The 17,764-nt window shown below is 37.7% G+C and overlaps 1 protein-coding gene across 1 annotated transcript in view; it reads right to left on the bottom strand.

Annotated features, from left to right (window-relative positions):
• The window catches only part of HECW1 (HECT, C2 and WW domain containing E3 ubiquitin protein ligase 1), a 100,261-nt gene that overhangs the window by 39,456 nt on the left and 43,041 nt on the right, over nt 1–17,764 (bottom strand). Inside the window, exons 3-5 of the mRNA XM_053466089.1 lie at nt 17,149–17,473; nt 11,859–11,966; nt 2,627–2,721 (exon numbers count right to left, since the gene is read on the bottom strand). Of these exons, the coding sequence (XP_053322064.1) occupies nt 2,627–2,721; nt 11,859–11,966; nt 17,149–17,473 (528 nt within the window). The remainder of the gene's footprint in view (nt 1–2,626; nt 2,722–11,858; nt 11,967–17,148; nt 17,474–17,764) is intronic.

The following is a 17,764-nucleotide window of genomic DNA, read 5'->3' as shown; positions in this document are numbered from 1 at the left end:
ATATGTTTTTGGTTCATGTAATTACATAATAACATGGTAAAGTCATGTTTAAGCCCACTTATCTTTTGCAATGACTAAAACAGCTAAACACACTTACAAATACACATTAGAATATTTACAACCCAGTAACTGGAAACTGGTTGTTATAGTAAGTAACTGCACCATTTATATTGCTGCAATATCAATAATATAAATATATATATAAAATAAATATACATTTTACACAAGTTAATGTTATAATAAGATTTTTGATATTTGATCTAGTCTATGCCCTTTAATTATAAAAGTCGAAGAATATACATGATGTATATGCAGTGTTTTTATCTCTAGTTAAAGAGTTTTAGTTAATATTAACCAAGGACTGGGTGCCATTAAATGTGGCATATTTAGAGAGTGCGGCGGATACTGGAGGAGTGTGGTCCGGCTGGGGACGTCATGTTTCTGGACATCAACCAATTCTGTTCAAGCAATTTGCCACAGTCCCCTTCTGTGTTGCCACGTCATGTGCTAGCATATTCGACTGACACGGCATTCTCAAATAAAGCTACACCCACTTAAAATCACACCCTACAAGGTCCACCATGCATTTGTCAGATGGGTAGTCCAAGTCCTACACCAGCAGTTTCTAAAGTGGGCCTTTAAACGCATATATATATATATATATATATATATATATATATATAATACTAAAGATTTTTTTTAAGTTTTGATGAACCCTTAATCAACAGGGCCATTTGTGCTTGCTTATACTCTCCCTACATTGTGGGACTGTCCCTTGCTTCTGCTGTTATGGATTCCCTTCATAAGGTGACTATATGTCCTGTTTGCAGGACTGTCACCTGATTGAGATTTCTGCACCTGTGAACCCCTCTTTAGAGTTGCCATAGTTTTTCCTTCCTTAATGGAATTCTGTGCAATATTATATTGCATACAATAATATAAGTTGGGAGTGTAACTCTCCCTAATCAAAAAGGATATTTGAATGAACTGATGGATACCAATTATTAGGAGGTTTCTCATTAGTTTTTGTTTGTTTTATTGCGGCCCCTCTTTTTCATGAATAGATGAATTTGATGTTCATAGGAATCCAAACATAGTCTGCTATATACTGCAGGGAAGCATTATATGTGGTAGCCAGCAACAATTAAAATTTTGATCTGTTCATGAAAAAATGGCCAATATGGCAACCTTACTTACAAATATTACAGCCTACAGATAAACTATACTTCAAAAAAGTTTAAATGCCACAATTAGTATCATAATTCTTTACTTAATTTTACTGAATATTATTCTTATATTATACAGAGTTAAAAATAGTTATCCTCTTTTCTAACGAGGGCTAAGTAACTGGATAAGGATTCACATATCCACATTCTGTCCTGATGTTACCGTACTTAAATAATTGCCTAAAAAGATAAGTTGTCCAGCCACGTACAAATGGTGCCATGTAGATGGCCCCATGTTTAATAGTGCATTTAAAAATAAGAGTCAGCAGTGATTATTATCATGGAGACCTCTAGATTTCCCAAAAGACCACATAAACAGCAATTACCCATAACATACGAATCGTTATTTTGTTAGCAAGAACCAGTAAATGGCATTGACAGATCATTGTTACAATAATGAACTAATGTAATCCTTGCACTTATGGTATCTTGCAGTGCTTGAGGAAAAAAATAAAACAGAAAATCACAACAGGCTTAGTGGTGATATAATGTCTCTACTTAGCAAACAATATCCCAGATGAAGACCAGCTGAGCCAGCTGTCCCTTTTGAGAATTACCTACAATTCTCTTCTCGAGGATTCCCCGCAGTTGATGAAGTCATACCAATTATGTTGAGTGGCCTGGAGTGAAATCATAAGGAGCCAATAAAGAAGAGTGACACAGGTCCCTTTCTATAGTCATGCTCATGATTTCACCAGGATGGAGAGCATTGTATCGTCTTCAACATTGTTGTATAAATCACTACACATTTCAAGTAGAACACAACCCAAGTCTCTTGATGTTTTAGTGTCCGATGAGACTAATCAGTGCATAAAAATGGATTTAGATAGAGAAAATCCCTACTTTTTTTTTTAGCATAAACGGATTAACCTAGAGAAAATCCCTACTTTTTTTATATTTTTAGCATAAACATGAATTTTAACTCAGTACATGCGATAAAAAAAAATAATTTTTTTTTCAAAAAAGGTGGTAATTCTAAATACAGCATTTTTAAAAATCCTCAAAATTCTCAATGGTTAATAAAGCACGTCAGGCAAATATTTAACCGGTTTACATAACATATAGCTCTCATAACAATAAAAGGCTTACCTAGCATTAGGAGGGTTAAACTATGAAATTATAGTAAAGTCTACAGCCTCACTGCCTAGTGTCTTAGGTCTGGTAACACAGATTGTTTATTCCATATGTTTCGCTATTAACTACCACAGCCAACGTACGTACATCCAAGCAACAGTAGGAACATTCATTGGCCTCTTCAGGCCAGGATTATACAAGATGTGATGATACGAACCAGGAACTCATTGAAGCTTTGTAGAGTGTGCAATAAATTCTGGCTGTGCTTCCTAATTAATGCTACTGCAAAGAAGAACATCAAAGCAATGCCTGGAGACATGACTTACTGGTGCGGATGGGTTTTTCACAGTGACGCTTGGTGTTGTAGCCCGCAGAGCGCCGCTCACTCCGTGGTAGTACTTAAAACAGATCTTCGTTTCAGCTGCAAGAAAGAAGCTATATTGTTAATGAATTATTGACATTTATTAATAAGGCAACATCAGATTCTAAATAACTGCTTACATGTAGATAATCCAAATGTTTTGTAAATCAGATTTCTGAATGTATCTATTTTACTATTATTAAGATGACCTATTTTAATATTGTATGGGGGACGTTCAAAAAGTTTCCGCACTTTTATGTTTTTGTTTTTGTCCTGTCTTAGTGTGTCGTGACTAGTTCTGTCTGGCAAGCCGCCTGCCCTTGCAGGTTAGTATAAGAGTTTTCACCCTGGTGAAAAGTGATGTAATTAGTTTTTTAAGTAATTTGTTATGTAATTTGTTTTGAAATAAATAATAATATGTTCAGTATTCTACAACCCTAAAAGTTGAAAATATAGAAACAGTAAAAAAATTGGTTTATAATATAAATAAATGGCTATCCGTAGGTCTTATCGCATTAAAGAAGACATCCTCACTAATTTCAAGTGCTGGAAGGTAGGGGATGATATGACCAGCAGGACCATACCATTGGTTTCTAAGGTAGTATAAACTTTGTACCAGCATCAATTATTTTACATAATGCCTACTATTCAGAATGAGATGTTGACATTTAAAACCTTTTAGTAAGATTACTCTATCCAAAAATAAGTTTTTTTAGGGCAGACGTGAGGGTGAGTGCTCTTATTTTTTACTGCTCACTGTGCCCAAAGTCTATTCAAATTTACTATTAGATATTGGAGGCACACTATCCAGGGTTTACCAAAAAAAAACATGTTAAATGCATATATAAGAAACAGTCAATTAAATATAGTTTTCAGGCAACTATTGCAGCACTGATGAGTATATTTTTGCTTAGGCCAGAAAAACTTTTTCTTGTCCTAAAGAAACCTCCCTCAATCTTCCTGCACTCAGTTAACAATGTTATAAGGACACCGTGAAAAGTTGGTTCTTAAAATCCCAATTTTGTGATATTGAATTTGCCTTTAAATTTAATCCAAATCCGATTCTTAGAGGATATCTCCGTTTGGGTTAAGCTTTTCTAACAAAGATGAGATTTCACAGAAGCTTTCCTTTCTTTTTTTAATATTTATGCGGCTGAAATGAAAACTCTGTGGCACTGCAGAGAAGTGCAGCTGTGCTGATTGAAGTCAGAATTGTCACAAAAACATTTTATTATTTATTTTAAGAACAAAATGAATTTTAATCAAAAAATAGACAAAGAGCATAAGCTCTCTTATTATTCTTTCTTTTCCTTTTCGAACTTTCCTGTAACACTAGAAGCTCCCTGCAGGCCACCATCTTTTTCAAACTGTTTTGAATCCAGGTTTTCCATGGTCAAATCGAGTTATCCTACCTGAAGACATTCCAAAAATTCTACTGACGTGACTTGATTATAGTAACAACCAGTTGTCACATTATGGAATGGGCCAACTATTATGGAATGGGCCAACTTGGGTCAAATTGGAGTAAATCGGTTGGGGAGATTAGATACACCTATTGTAACCAGCCCAACTGCACTATGAAGGTCTGTGCCTAGCGGCGGAGCTTACATAGCATTCTTACCCTGCAATGCTCATCCTTCAGAGGTGGAAGTCTGTGACATGATGTTGTATGTAAATATGTCCCTGGTAGCAACCAAATGGTTCCAATAACAATAATTGTCAGAAGGAAAGGTTTTATTAAAGCAGGGAACAGAGAAAGACATTATAATTTGGATACTCAAATACGCATTAATCAAAGTACAACATGTAGTCATACCGAGACTGTGACTGTGAGGATCTGCACATTCACCCCAAGACCCTAAGATTATTTCTTTTTCAAAAGAAACCATATATAGCCATAGAAACATAATTTGATGGCAGGTAAGGACCATTTAGTCTACTAATTTTCTTAAGAATTGATCCTTACTCTTATCTTGTATTAATGATAGCCTTATACCTTTCCTCACCTAGTTAAAAAACAAGTAGGCTCTGTAATATTATTCATATCATTAAGATTTTTGCCTTAAATGCCCGAGTTTCATTTCAGACCTTTCACAGCAGTAATTCCGCATTACTTATGTATTATAGGAGAAAAAAATGACATAATGCCTGCAGGAGATGTTATGTAAAAGCACATCAAATCTGCTTTACTCCTTTGATGTTCAAGATAGCAAATGAAAATATATAACTGAATTTCCTTTGAAAGAGAACGTTTCTATGGATCTAACACATTCTGTTAACGACAAAACATTAAGTCTCAACATGTTATTTTACTGTAAAGAATAATCAAATTAGGGTTAACTGTCAAGGCTAATCTGCTTTACCTCTAAACAAAGATATTGTTGATGCTGTTCATGGTCCATCCATTTTACAGAGATTGTAAGAGTGCAATGTAAGATTCCTCTTAAGAGTTACATACTAGTGCAACATGCCATCTGGTTAAGTGTGATATACATAATATGTACATTGGCATATATATATATATATATATATATATATATATATATATATATATATATATATATATATATATATATATATATATATATAGCACTGCTCAATACAATCCCTCTACAACAACTCTTTGAGGTCTATTCACCAAATGGAGAGTTGACAGGAGAGTCTGTGGGACAGGAGATCCTCGAGTTCCCTATACATAAAGACCCAAACCCGATGATGTTCTGCTGCAGGAAGAGCTTGACTTGCCTTGTATAATTTGTAGTTAAATTAACAAATGTATTTCAAAGTCTCTTTACACATTGAATTATGCATTGTATATACCGTATTTGCTCGATTATAAGACGAGGTTTTTTTCAGAGCAAATGCTCTGAAAAATACCCCTCGTCTTCTAATCGGGGTCGTCTTCTAATCAGACCTCAAATAGAGGTCTGATTAGGAGACTAAGATCCAGATCCCCCGCACCGCTGCAGGGGACCTGGATCCTCCTGTCTCACCCCCCCCATCATACACACACTTACCGGTGCTTCCTGCTGTATTGCCGGTGCAGTGGGTTGACGTCTACGCGATCCGCGTAGACAACGTCCGCTGCAGCCGGAAGGAGGTGTGGCTAGCAGCGGGGGTTGTCTGCGTCCATCGCGTAGACCTTCCCCGACTGTCATCTGACAGCCGGGGAAAGTATACGCAACGGACGCATACAAACCCACGCTGCCAACTCCACCTCCTTCCGGCTGCAGCGGAAGGCGACGTCAACCCGCTGCCCCGGCTGGACGCACCGGTAAGAGAGGGCTGAGTGGGGAGAGAGAGGGAAGGGGGGTGAGAGAGGGAGGGAGAGAGAGAGAGTGTGTGTGTTTGTGTTAAATGGGGGTATAGGGTGTGTGTGTGTGTTAAATGGGGGCATAGGGCATTTCTGGAGTGGCGTTAAGGGGGCATTTAATAGAGCACTCTGCCTCCTGAAATGCCTTATACCTCCCTATATGCCACTCTGCCCCATAATATGCCTTTTAACCCCCTAAATGCCAGAGTGGCATATAGGGGTATAAGGCATTTCTGGAGGCAGAGTGCTCTATACAATGCCTTTTAACTCCCTTAATGCCACTCTGCCTCCTGAAATGCCTTATACCTCCCTATATGCCACTCTGCCCCATAATATGCATTTTAACCCCCTAAATGCCAGAATGGGATATAGGGGTATAAGGCATTTCTGGAGGCAGAGTGGCACATAGGGGGTCAAAAGGCATACCATGGGGCACAGTGGCATATAGAGGGTTAAAAGGCATATCATGGGCCACAGTGCCATATTGGAGTGGCAAGCCTGGGGGCAGATGTGACAGGTTGGAAAATACAAGAAATAAAAACAAAAAAAATATTTTTCTCAATCATAGCTTTTATTAAAAAAAATTGTTTACATGAATTAACATTTACTGGTAAAACTTTTTTCCTTTGGGATCGTCTTATATTCAGGCTTTTTCTTTTTTTCCTAAGTTAATAATCAGATTTTGGGGGGTCGTCTTATAATCAGGGTCGTCTTATAATCGAGCAAATACGGTATTTGTTTCAAGCAAAAGATCTGCTCTCTGTGGGATTTTTGGGTCAAGTCTGCTGCTATATATCAATAGTTATTGTAAAGTAATTTATTTCTAAAATTATTATAAAAAATGGCTTGGGTTTTTTTGCCACTAAAATCACGTTGCTTAACTGCCTCTCACCCTTTCATTTCCATTAATTTAGTAGTATTCCCAACAGGTAAAGGGTGTGCAATAGAATCATGAATATTAATCTGAATTCTACACTGGAGCATTCTGCCTGAAATAGAAAGAGGGCAAGAATGGCAGGAATATCCAAGACGGATGAGAAAATAAATGCAATCTAAGATGTTTATTACCATGGCATATTCACAATGTATACCTCTCTACCATGAATATATGGTATTGGCAAACTGAATTCTTTTAATGCAGTTTACTGGTAGTTGGTGTAATCAGGGTAGGATGAAGGGCATAGCTGTCCTGGATTTTGATGTGCAGTCTCAACAAATGAGCTGTCCAGGCTAATGTCCCTTTATTGGACCACTTATGTATGCAGGAAAAATGGCAGGGTTATTGTAACTGTAGCTGCATGTGTAGTAGAATAGACACTAGTACGATGGGACATTTAGCTGGTAAGATAAAACAGCATTAAAAAGTATGCACAAGAGGCACAGACCTATGTAGAATGTGGAGGACTACTACATCCCTTACACTCAGATAGGCCTGAGAATAAACAGCAAAAATCTAAGGCTTCAAAGTTAAAGGAATGCGAGTGAAAATACATTATATCTTATCTGAAAGATTTTAGTCTTAATTTTATTATAATTTCATCAGTTTGGAGATAAAAAGCTACAAATGTAGCATAGAAGAGACCTTGGTTTTATTTCATTTTCTTTCTTTATCTGCAGACCTTAAGGCTGTCATTGTTGTCAGTCATGTGATATTTTGGGTGACTCTTCCTGCTCAAACACCGAGCTTATTCTTTATGGCACTGTTAGTCAACTCATGCTTAGGACTGAGTTATTTATCCTTTACCATAAGCAGGGCTGGACTGGGGAAGACGAGACGGCACTGGAACTATCATGCTGTTGTGGCTGAGGGCTGGATGTGAGGGGCCGCACGCTACTTTTTTGTGCTCATGCAGCGTGTGGCTGGACATATCTAGCCGGAGGCCAAAAACTGTAGAAATGATGTTGGTCAGCAGCCCACTGGGCATTTGCCTGGTGTGCAAGATGGCAAGGACACAAGGAAGAATGCTGAGGATTCAGGGTGTTTGTTTAGTAGACTGGTGTAAGATAACAGAGCTAGAACACTTACAGTAATACACAGTTTTTAAAAACATTATGTTATGTTAAAACTAGAAAACAGAAAAAACACCACTTTTTTATAACTCGTTTTTTATGTATTTTAAATGAACATCCAGTGGCAGTAGAGGTCAGCTATAATAACTTCATTGACATATCTGTCTTCCAGGCAAATAGATTTGGTTCCTTAACCAGTTGCATTATGTTTTGTGTATTACAGAAACTACCCGATTTGCAATGTCTCAATCTATCTACATAGGCTGTCACAATAATTCAGGCGGATAGAACTAAGGCATTCTATTGCTTTTTTTTTTTTTTTTAGAAATGTTCCGGCAATAGAGTATTTTTATGTATTGAATTTGGTGAATAGTTTTGATTATTCAAGTTGTACAAATAATATATTTTTCTTTATTAAATGATATATTGTGACATACAATGTCACTGTCTTCCTCTCTTCTTTGTATTATCCATCTGGTCCAATTGTACTTTATTTTCTGTAAGATCTGTGAAATTCTTCTTCGACATCCACAATATTTTTTTTTTTATGTATTGCAGTTTTCATCCATGTGTCCTAGTATTTTTAAAACTAAGTATATTTAGTATTTACTAAAAAAATATTTATATAATAAATAGAGCTACATCTAATTTTCTGGGGAGTCGGTTTCAGACACAAATATAGCTGCGATTTCCCTAAACTGGGACTGCTTCGATAGCTGAAGAACATTAATTGAGACAATTCTGTATTGTGTCCCAAGGCAATAAAGAGCCATCATATAAGTTTGGTCACAAGCCTGACAAAACCATCGGACCTTCCTAATTTTACATCTAAAGAATCCATCTATTGAAAATCTGGGTCAATGGTAATTTAATTGATATTCTACAACATAGGATGAAAATCTCCAAAAACTGTAACACGAGCCTTTGTAAGTTATTGCATTTTATTGCTAGCGTAGGTTTTAACCAGGGGATATGATGTTCTCACGCAAAGATGAACACAGCGGAGATCAGAAGAGATCATGATAAGAATAATCATTGGTAGGAAACGTGTGAGTCACATCTTCTGTTGAATACAAAATACTACAATTTCATCTGCTACTTTAAAAGAAAGAACAAATAATAGAGTAAGTAATTAGGATGCAATTACATGTTAAGACTATTTACAAATGGAGATGTTTTTTGTAATGAATAATATCAAGGCTGAAAAGCTTATAAGATTCCCTGCTATTGAGGCAATAAAGTTATTGTGACAAAATAGGATAAACGCAAGATAAGACAAATCCCAAAGGAAGTAGCAGAGGGGGTGTAGCGAAATAGGGTGAAATGACATAAATTAGACATGACTTGATTAACCAGTTAAGTAAGTTCCTGGCTTACATCAGACTAGAGGTTCAAAGAAGTATATAACCTATTCCATAATAATGTGCAGGTTGATATCGCGACAGTGCATGATAAACGCCCATTAACGGAAAAAAATGTAATCTCCATAGTTTTTAGGTTAATTAAATTCATTTATGAAAACCACCTATAGTATATGCCTTTTGTTTGTTAATCAGTTTGATATTTGGAGGTACTTTAAAGGTAAGTGACTAATTTACCTCAGAGAAGCTGAGATCTGTGGAAAAGGCGGCAAAACTTCCTGTCCTTTTCTCACAACTAATCAACACAATCACAGAGACAGTTTAATGTCAGTAATGCCCCCTTTATTTAAATTTAAAGGGACCACATAGTTATCTTATGCATTATAATGGCAGAAATGTCCCTTAAAACAACTGGAAAGAAAGAATCACGTCTTAATTATTGTAGTATCCAGAAGAGAATTGTGACGCAAAAGGGTAAATAATGTGATGAAGGCATGTTGGCATAAGGGTTAATTTTTCATTAAATAGTTAATTATTCTCTGTATAAAAGTATATTGGGAACTTTAAATCAAAATGATGTCATGTAGAGTGTTCTAGTGCGGCTGAGCACAGTTAAACATGTCCTTGAACCTGGGATGTTGGGACGTTGACAGGATATGGAGAGCATATTTTTTGTGAAACACAAGATTTATGGGCATGTAGACAGATAATGACATACCGTATTGGCCCGAATATAGGCCGCACTTTTTTCCCCCACTTTAAGACTTTAAAGTGGGGGTGCGGCCTATATTCGGGGTCTAGCGCCCGACGCCCGGGACATGCAGTCCCGGGCGCCGGGCAGGCAGCGGGGTCAGGATACAGATCCCCCGCAGCGGTGCAGGGGACCTGCATCCTACTGTCTGATACGCTCAGACAGCCTCCCCTGCCGGCACTTCCCACGAGGGGGAGTACCGGCACGGGAGGTTGTCTAAACGCATCGCACGGACGTTCACCGGCAGCGGCAATGCGCCGTTGCCGGTGAACGTCCACACGATGCATTTTAACCCCCCCGACTTACCAGGGCAGACTCCCGGGTGTCTTGCAGGGCCGGCGGAAGACACCTACGCAATACGCGTATACAACTTCCGGTGCCGGTACTTCCGCTGAGTGCCGGCGCCGGGAGTTGTATACACGATGTGCATAGATGTCCCCCTCCGGCCCCGTAGAACACCCGGGAGTCTACTCTGGTAAGTTGGGGGGGAGGACAGAGTGGCAGCATATCTCGGGGGGGGGACAGAGTGGCAGCATATCTCGGGGGGGGACAGAGTGGCAGCATATCTCGGGGGGGAGAGGACAGAGTGGCAGCGTATCTCGAGGGGGGGAAGGACAGAGTGGCAGCGTATCTCGGGGGGGGACAGAGTGGCAGCGTATCTCGAGGGGGGGGAGGACAGAGTGGCAGCATATCTCGGGGGGGGACAGAGTGGCAGCATATCTTTTGGTGCTTTTTTAAAGAAAAAAACTTTTTCTTTAAAAAAGCACCAAACTTTTAGGGTGCGGCCTATATACGGGGCGGCCTATATCCGAGCCAATACGGTATATTTTCATGTATTACTAAAAGATATAAACATGGGCCTCTCTCCAACAATGACGAGACTCCTGAGGGTCTCCTAGAGGGTCTCCTAGAGCAAGAAGGGATGGAAACATAAACTGTTTCATTCTTTTTTTAGCTGGTTAGTGTGCATGTATTTTGATTGTATTAATATACTACATGCATGATTAAATCCATTGAGTGAATGTGCCATCTCTATATCTTTGAACCTGTGTGCACTTGTGGCTTAAAACCATTATTATTAATAATGCTGAATTATTCTTATTCATAATAATTTTATGTCTCCTAATAATACATTTACCGTACAGTCGTAGGCACAATACACACTCATGTTTAGTATGAGTGGATGATTTACTTTGCGATTATATTATTTTGTATAATCCCTGTAAGTACTCAAAAGGGTAACATGAGTATTATACATGTGATTTTGCAGTATACTGAATTTATTTTAAACATATTTGCGTTAAAATGAAAAAAAAATGTTACATGCAAGCATTCAGAGTATTTTGGTTGAAGAGAGACAAACACAAGAAGATCACACAATCTGGAACCACCTATGTTAATTTCCCTAATTGTAGCAGAAAGTAACACAAAAGAAACAGAATGGCTATGATGTCTCACTGTAATATAAAAACAGATTCCATTGACTGTTTTCTCCATTTGCTCACAAGTGGCAAACAACCAACATATTCCCAAACGAAACAAAACATGGCAGCTCAAAGTACCATCATACTGTACACAGAAAAGGAAAAATCTAACAATTTAACATTATTATTAATTAAAAAATCATTATTCTATGATTTTATTGCAAATACACATACTCTAGATTTATCTTGAGGAACCAAAATAATTATTTATAGGATATAAAGAATGAAATTAAAAATCTTAAATTCAACACGGTTGAGTTTCACGCAGTTGAACTTACATTCCACAAAATAAGAGCTGGCATCAATCTTCCAAATAATTTGACCTCTGTGTGATCCATTCACACCACGGTTCTTGTAGTCCAGGAAATTCTCTGACAGCACCTCATCTGCATACAAGTTAAAGAAAAGAAGTAATTATAAAGCCAACACATAGGAAGCACAATAAGTTGCACTCATTTAACAAAGAAAATACTGTTTGCTAAATTGGTTTCAATTCTTTCAATAGGAGATTTATGTGCACAGGCACTTAAATATTTGAACCAAAAATAAATCTGCAGAGATAGTAATGGGTTAGGGAAGAAAGGGGATTTAACAAACAACAGAGACGTTTATTTCAAAGAGAAGAAATGTTACAACAAGAGGTCATAGTCTACAAACTAGAAGGTCAGGGGTTTAGATGTAATGTAATGCAAGGAGGTTAAGGAGGTTTTACTCTACTGAAAGGGTGATAGATAAATAGAAGAGTTTTACATCAGAAGCAGTAAAGGCTAATACAGTAAGGGAATTTAAACATGCATGGGATGCACATATGGCTATCCTGAATCTAAGACCAGACCAAGGACTGATTAAGGTGTAAGCCTTTACATAAGGAAACATGGACTAGGTAATTTAGGATTATTTATTTTTTAAATTTAGTTGTATTTAAAGCTCAAGTATAGTATTTAAGGCAAATAACATAGGGGGCATAAATGTAGCGATCAGTCTTATGAAACTTCCATTTGTTGATTCATAATCACCAATTTTACCAGTTTCAATATACACAGCATATAGTAAAGTGGCTGTTTAAGTCAATTCTTTACATTGTTTATTGAAATGTTGTGAGACATGGTATAAATTATCTATAAGCAAAGTAGTTCAATGATTTTCATTATTGATTAGTTGGTCAATTGATTAGTTGGTCTGGGTACAGCACGCACTATTTGTTTTAAAGTTAAAGTTTAACTTAAACTCCCTGTCCCTTCCTCGCACCCTTAGGTCTGACCTGGTCCCCAGTCTCTCTCTCTCGTCACCTTATTAACCATCTCCCACCCTCTGGTCTTCAAAATAAATAAACTCCCTTGCTCCCATCCTTCGGTCTGACCTGGTCCCCAGTCTCTCTCACTCTCATCCCATCATTTAGAAAGAAAGCGAGACTGAAGGTCTAACTAGTTTAAGAAATACATCCATATTAAACTTAAATACAGCCTAGAAATTAATAAAATAATTAAATTAGAATATTAATACAAATACATTTTTCCTTTAATCCCTTATCTAAGAATAAATGTTCAAAATACAGTATTTTGTGTGTAGAACAGTAAATACATAGGAATATAAAGACCTAAACTCCTTTATTTATAAAACCATCTCTTCTTGCCAGCTAAAAGCATATTGATCATTTGTCAGCGAGACTTGGGTCCTTCTATAAATAGCACACCCTTTCCTTTTTGATGTTTACTAAAAGGATAAGTAGAGAAATGTTTCTGAGTAACAAACATCCTACAGATTCCATTAACTCCTTTACTGAATGCTATTTCTTTTTTTGGACTCCGGTTACAGATGAGTGCTTCACTTCTTCCAGAAGAAAATGTATTCACCACTTCAGTTTGAACATTGAATCTATCTGATCCTCTTTAGCTCTGTCTTCTCTGTTTTCTTTCTTCCTCTTGTTCTTTTCAGCTCATAGCTGTGTTGGCCGCTTTGTATTAACCTCACTGCCCATAAGGACAGCCTAATTATAGATTGCTGTTCAGGGTGCATTCACACATTAGGCTATCAACCAAAAAAAGAGGTAAATTTAAAGGTTCTATAGAAAAAGTTCACCTAAAACCTAGATAAACCCTACAGCCTGCCCTGGGTATTAACCAACATTGGGTTACTGGAAAGTAGATGAATCAACCTCAGTGAGTCTCTATTAAATGTCAACATATACCACAGAATTAACATAGTTCTAACTTTTCTGTTCTAACTATCTGACATTTGGCAAGGAATTTGAACACCCCCAGCATTGCTTGTACAATATCTACAAAACAATGTTTGTGGGACCTTCACCAATGAAATACAGAATAAGAAGCTCATCTAGGCTGCCTGTTTCTCCTGCTGTAAAGACTCAAACTTGAAATGTTTCTATCATATAGATATTGAGATGCCTTAATTTTGCAATCCTGCAATATATTTACTATTTTATTAGCACTCCTTTGAACTCTCTCAAATATGTCATTTTTCTTCTGGAGATGGGGTCTCCAGAATTGTGCACACTACACTAGGCGAGGTCTGACCAGAGATCTGCTCTCTTTTTACTACTAATGTTATTATAAAAGAAGCCCGATGCAAACAATTAAACTCGTTTCAAGATGCAATACTTTATATTTAAAGGCTGAGTAGTATGTGCTTAGATAACCCCAGCTTTTGTGAGTAATCATGCTTTCTGTTAGAATTACTTTTTAAACTAAGTTTGCTGTCATCATCTTAGAGGTTCATAAAATGATTACTATATGTACATTGAAGAGGCAATCAACTCCAGTCTTCCCTTATTTTACTTAATTTGGAAGCGCTACATGGCATTTCAGATACAAAGTATGTTGCATGTTCATATTGTAGGCATATAATCTCAGAGTACAAGTTTGCTGACTGTCCAAGTTTACCTAAAGCAGAATTTCACGTTGGAAAATACTGTAGTTTGGGGTAGCCGTATTAGTCCAGTGTATAAGAATGCAAAAAAACAGAATGTTGCAGAATCTTGTAATACCAATTGCACTAACAGTATTTAAAATAATAGACAAGCTTTCGGGAGTCCTCCCTTTATCAAGTCAAAAGCATTTCTGACCAAGCAAGTGAAAAACACAGTTTAGAAAATACAAACCATTGTGTGGAAATCTGTTCATAAACAGGACTATGCATAGGACACGTGGTCATGCATTTAGACTGGAAGAAAGGAGATTTAGTTTAAAGCAGAGGAAAGGGTTTTTTACAGTAAGGACAATAAGGATGTGGAATTCTCTGCCTGCAGAGGTAGTTTTATCGGAGTCTGTACAGACGTTTAAACTGCAACTGGATGGATACTTGGTTAAAACATAATATTCAGGGATATAATCTTTAATTATGGGGAAACAGCTTATTGATCCAAGGAGAAATCTGACTGCCATTTTGGGGTCAAGAAGGAATTTTTTTCCCTGGTTAGTGCAAAATTGGAAAGAGCGAAACCGGGGTTTTTTGCCTTCTTTTGGATCAACAGCAACAAATTAACAGATATAGGAAAGGCTGATCTTGATAGACTCATGTCTTTTTTCAGCCTATATAACTATGTAACTATGTAATGCTGTCCAGAACAAGGGAATATATTCTAGACTCATCTGTACATACAGTATAACAATAATGTTAGTTAATACTATCCATGCAGTATTATTCTGAATTAACCAACCATCCCTACTTGGCTATTTTCATTTGGGAGGGTATGAAGCTGGTAGATGATGTAGTCAGGAAAGTGGGCTGAAAGACAGGGTAAAAGTGGGCTTAAAGACATAAAGATGCTACCCCACCATCACCACTAAACATCACTAGAGATCAAAAGGCTGTTTGAGAGAGCCCTAGAAATCAGCTGCAAGAAACTGGATTTCTGGGGCAGATCGAGATAATTCCCAAATATGCACATGGAATGCTGTGGGATAAGAAAACAAAATCACAGTGCACACTAATAAAATACATTATTCAGGCTACAACACAAATTTAAACTACAGTTAACTGCTTTGTTAATTTGTCATTGGAAACCAAAGACTAACTGTGTTGACCTTTTGATGTAATGACTTTGTGATTTTATTAATGAAGCTGTTGGCTTATCTAATTTATTGCTGCTTTCATGTTATATGACACGTGATTTTTTCATTTGCAGTTTTAGTATCTCATCAATTCCACTAACTCCTACCTATTCATATTTGATTTATATAATATTTAGAAACATGTCTCAATTACACATGATTTTTGACATCCCAACTTACATCACCCTTATTGCCCAGCCTTTTGCTGAATTAAATATGTATTAATAAGATGATGATTTAATCTTTTTTGGTCAGTATGCATTTTCGATGAAAATTATTACAAGTTAGCTGTAGCACATTTTGCAAAACATTACATAAGGCTTTATTACCTGGGGAAAAGTGGCTTAGCTCAGCATTCCTAAGAAGTTCACATACTTATGTTTCTTGGCTTCAGGGGAGAAGGTAAATGAGACAGATCTTCTAACTCCAATAATTAAAGAATACAGGCACCAATTTGCACGCAGTAAAATGTGTTGCATGAGGGCTTCCAACATGCCCTACAAATAAGGTTATTTTTCATTTGCTGTTGCAAAGTTCAGAAAACATTTGCTGTATTTGTTGGAGTGACAGCTGACAGGCCACAGACACACTAATGACGTACTGCATTTAGGATTGCTCATTTGGATCCCATTCGGTGCTTCATACTCATACCTGGGAACTTCTGGATATTCGGAGCCTTCCCTTGCTGGACGCGGCCAGGACTGCCCACTGACGTCAGCGGGCAGTCCTGTGACGTCGGTGGGAGTTCCCCCTGTCGGTGGGAGGTCCCGTTAACGTCAGTGGGAGTTCTCCTGATGTCAGTGGGTGGTCCAGTTGACATCAGTGGGAGTTCCCTTGATGTCAGTGGGCGGTCCCCCTAACGTCAGTGGGAGGTCCAGATGGCGTTGGGCGTGTTTCCGCTGACCTCAGGGGCGTTCCTGCTGATGTCAGCCTGGAACACCCCATTTAAATGGAAAATGGGCGGGGAGCAGGGCGTGTCAAGCCCTCTGTCCCACGATCCGGAGGATTCGGGTCTTGACCCGGAGGATTCGGGTCTTGACCCGGAGAACCGGAGAAGCAGTGCTTCACCCGGCAATCTCTGGTTAAACCCGGAGAGTTCCCAGGTATGTTCATACTAGGCTACTCTGGGTCTGTCAGCAGAAACTGTTTTTCCACCTACTCTGTTGAATTTAAAACTTTCATAATTAGATGCAGAATTAGAAACATTATTACTAGAACTTTTGAATTAAAAAACCATTCCAAGAAGTCTTTTTTAATAATGTACATTTTTGGTTCACTCATCCTTGTTTGGGAATACTTTGTTGACACAAAAGCTGACACTTATTAGTTGTTGTCATAGGCACTGGAAAAAAAACACCCTAAAAGTTGTTTGTGATTAAACCCTTTGAGAAAAAGCATAAAAATAAAGCTTTACTAAAATGAATGTGCTTATCATAGACTAACTGAAGAGATAGCATAAAAAAATACATTTTAATAATACAGAACAGAGAACACTCACCAATAAGATACATGCCAATCCAGTCTCCAGCGTCCACTTCTTCTTTTATATCCCAGTAGATAACTAGATCCTGTGAGTGTCCTATTGCATAATATGAGCTACTGACCATCAGAGTTGATCTGCTGTCTGATGTGACCAGGTCAGTGTCACTTGTGGATCTTGGTATGCTTACTCCTTCATGGGGACTGTTCCTGATGTCCATGTTATGGAACTGGTCTGGATTGTAGCTATACCTAAGAGGTTCTTTACACCGGCGCCTGTTTTGTGAGTTCCTCGAGGGAGAGGCCATGGCAGCCAGGCCAAGGAACCTGTTTTGGTACAAATTCTGCAAGAAGAGTACAAAAAAGATATTAGTTGTCTAAACTAGGCACAACAAAAATGCCACAACAGTATTTGAAAAGGTCCCTTTGATGAAGATTTATTGGGTGGATGCTAGATTTGTAGGCATTGGTAAAATTACAGGTTATACATTTGGGTATGTCCCTGGATTTCAGAAAATGTAATAAATTCATTTATTTTATGAAACAAGTCTAAAACATTTTCCACGTGGCAAGCTAGGGATGATATGTTTAGCTACATCCCATATCTGAAACTGAGGCCCACAAAAAAGCTACCA

Source organism: Spea bombifrons, chromosome 5 (assembly GCF_027358695.1).
Source record: "Spea bombifrons isolate aSpeBom1 chromosome 5, aSpeBom1.2.pri, whole genome shotgun sequence".
Taxonomy (NCBI): Eukaryota; Metazoa; Chordata; class Amphibia; order Anura; family Pelobatidae; genus Spea; species Spea bombifrons.
This window is presented reverse-complemented; position numbering and strand designations above follow the sequence as displayed.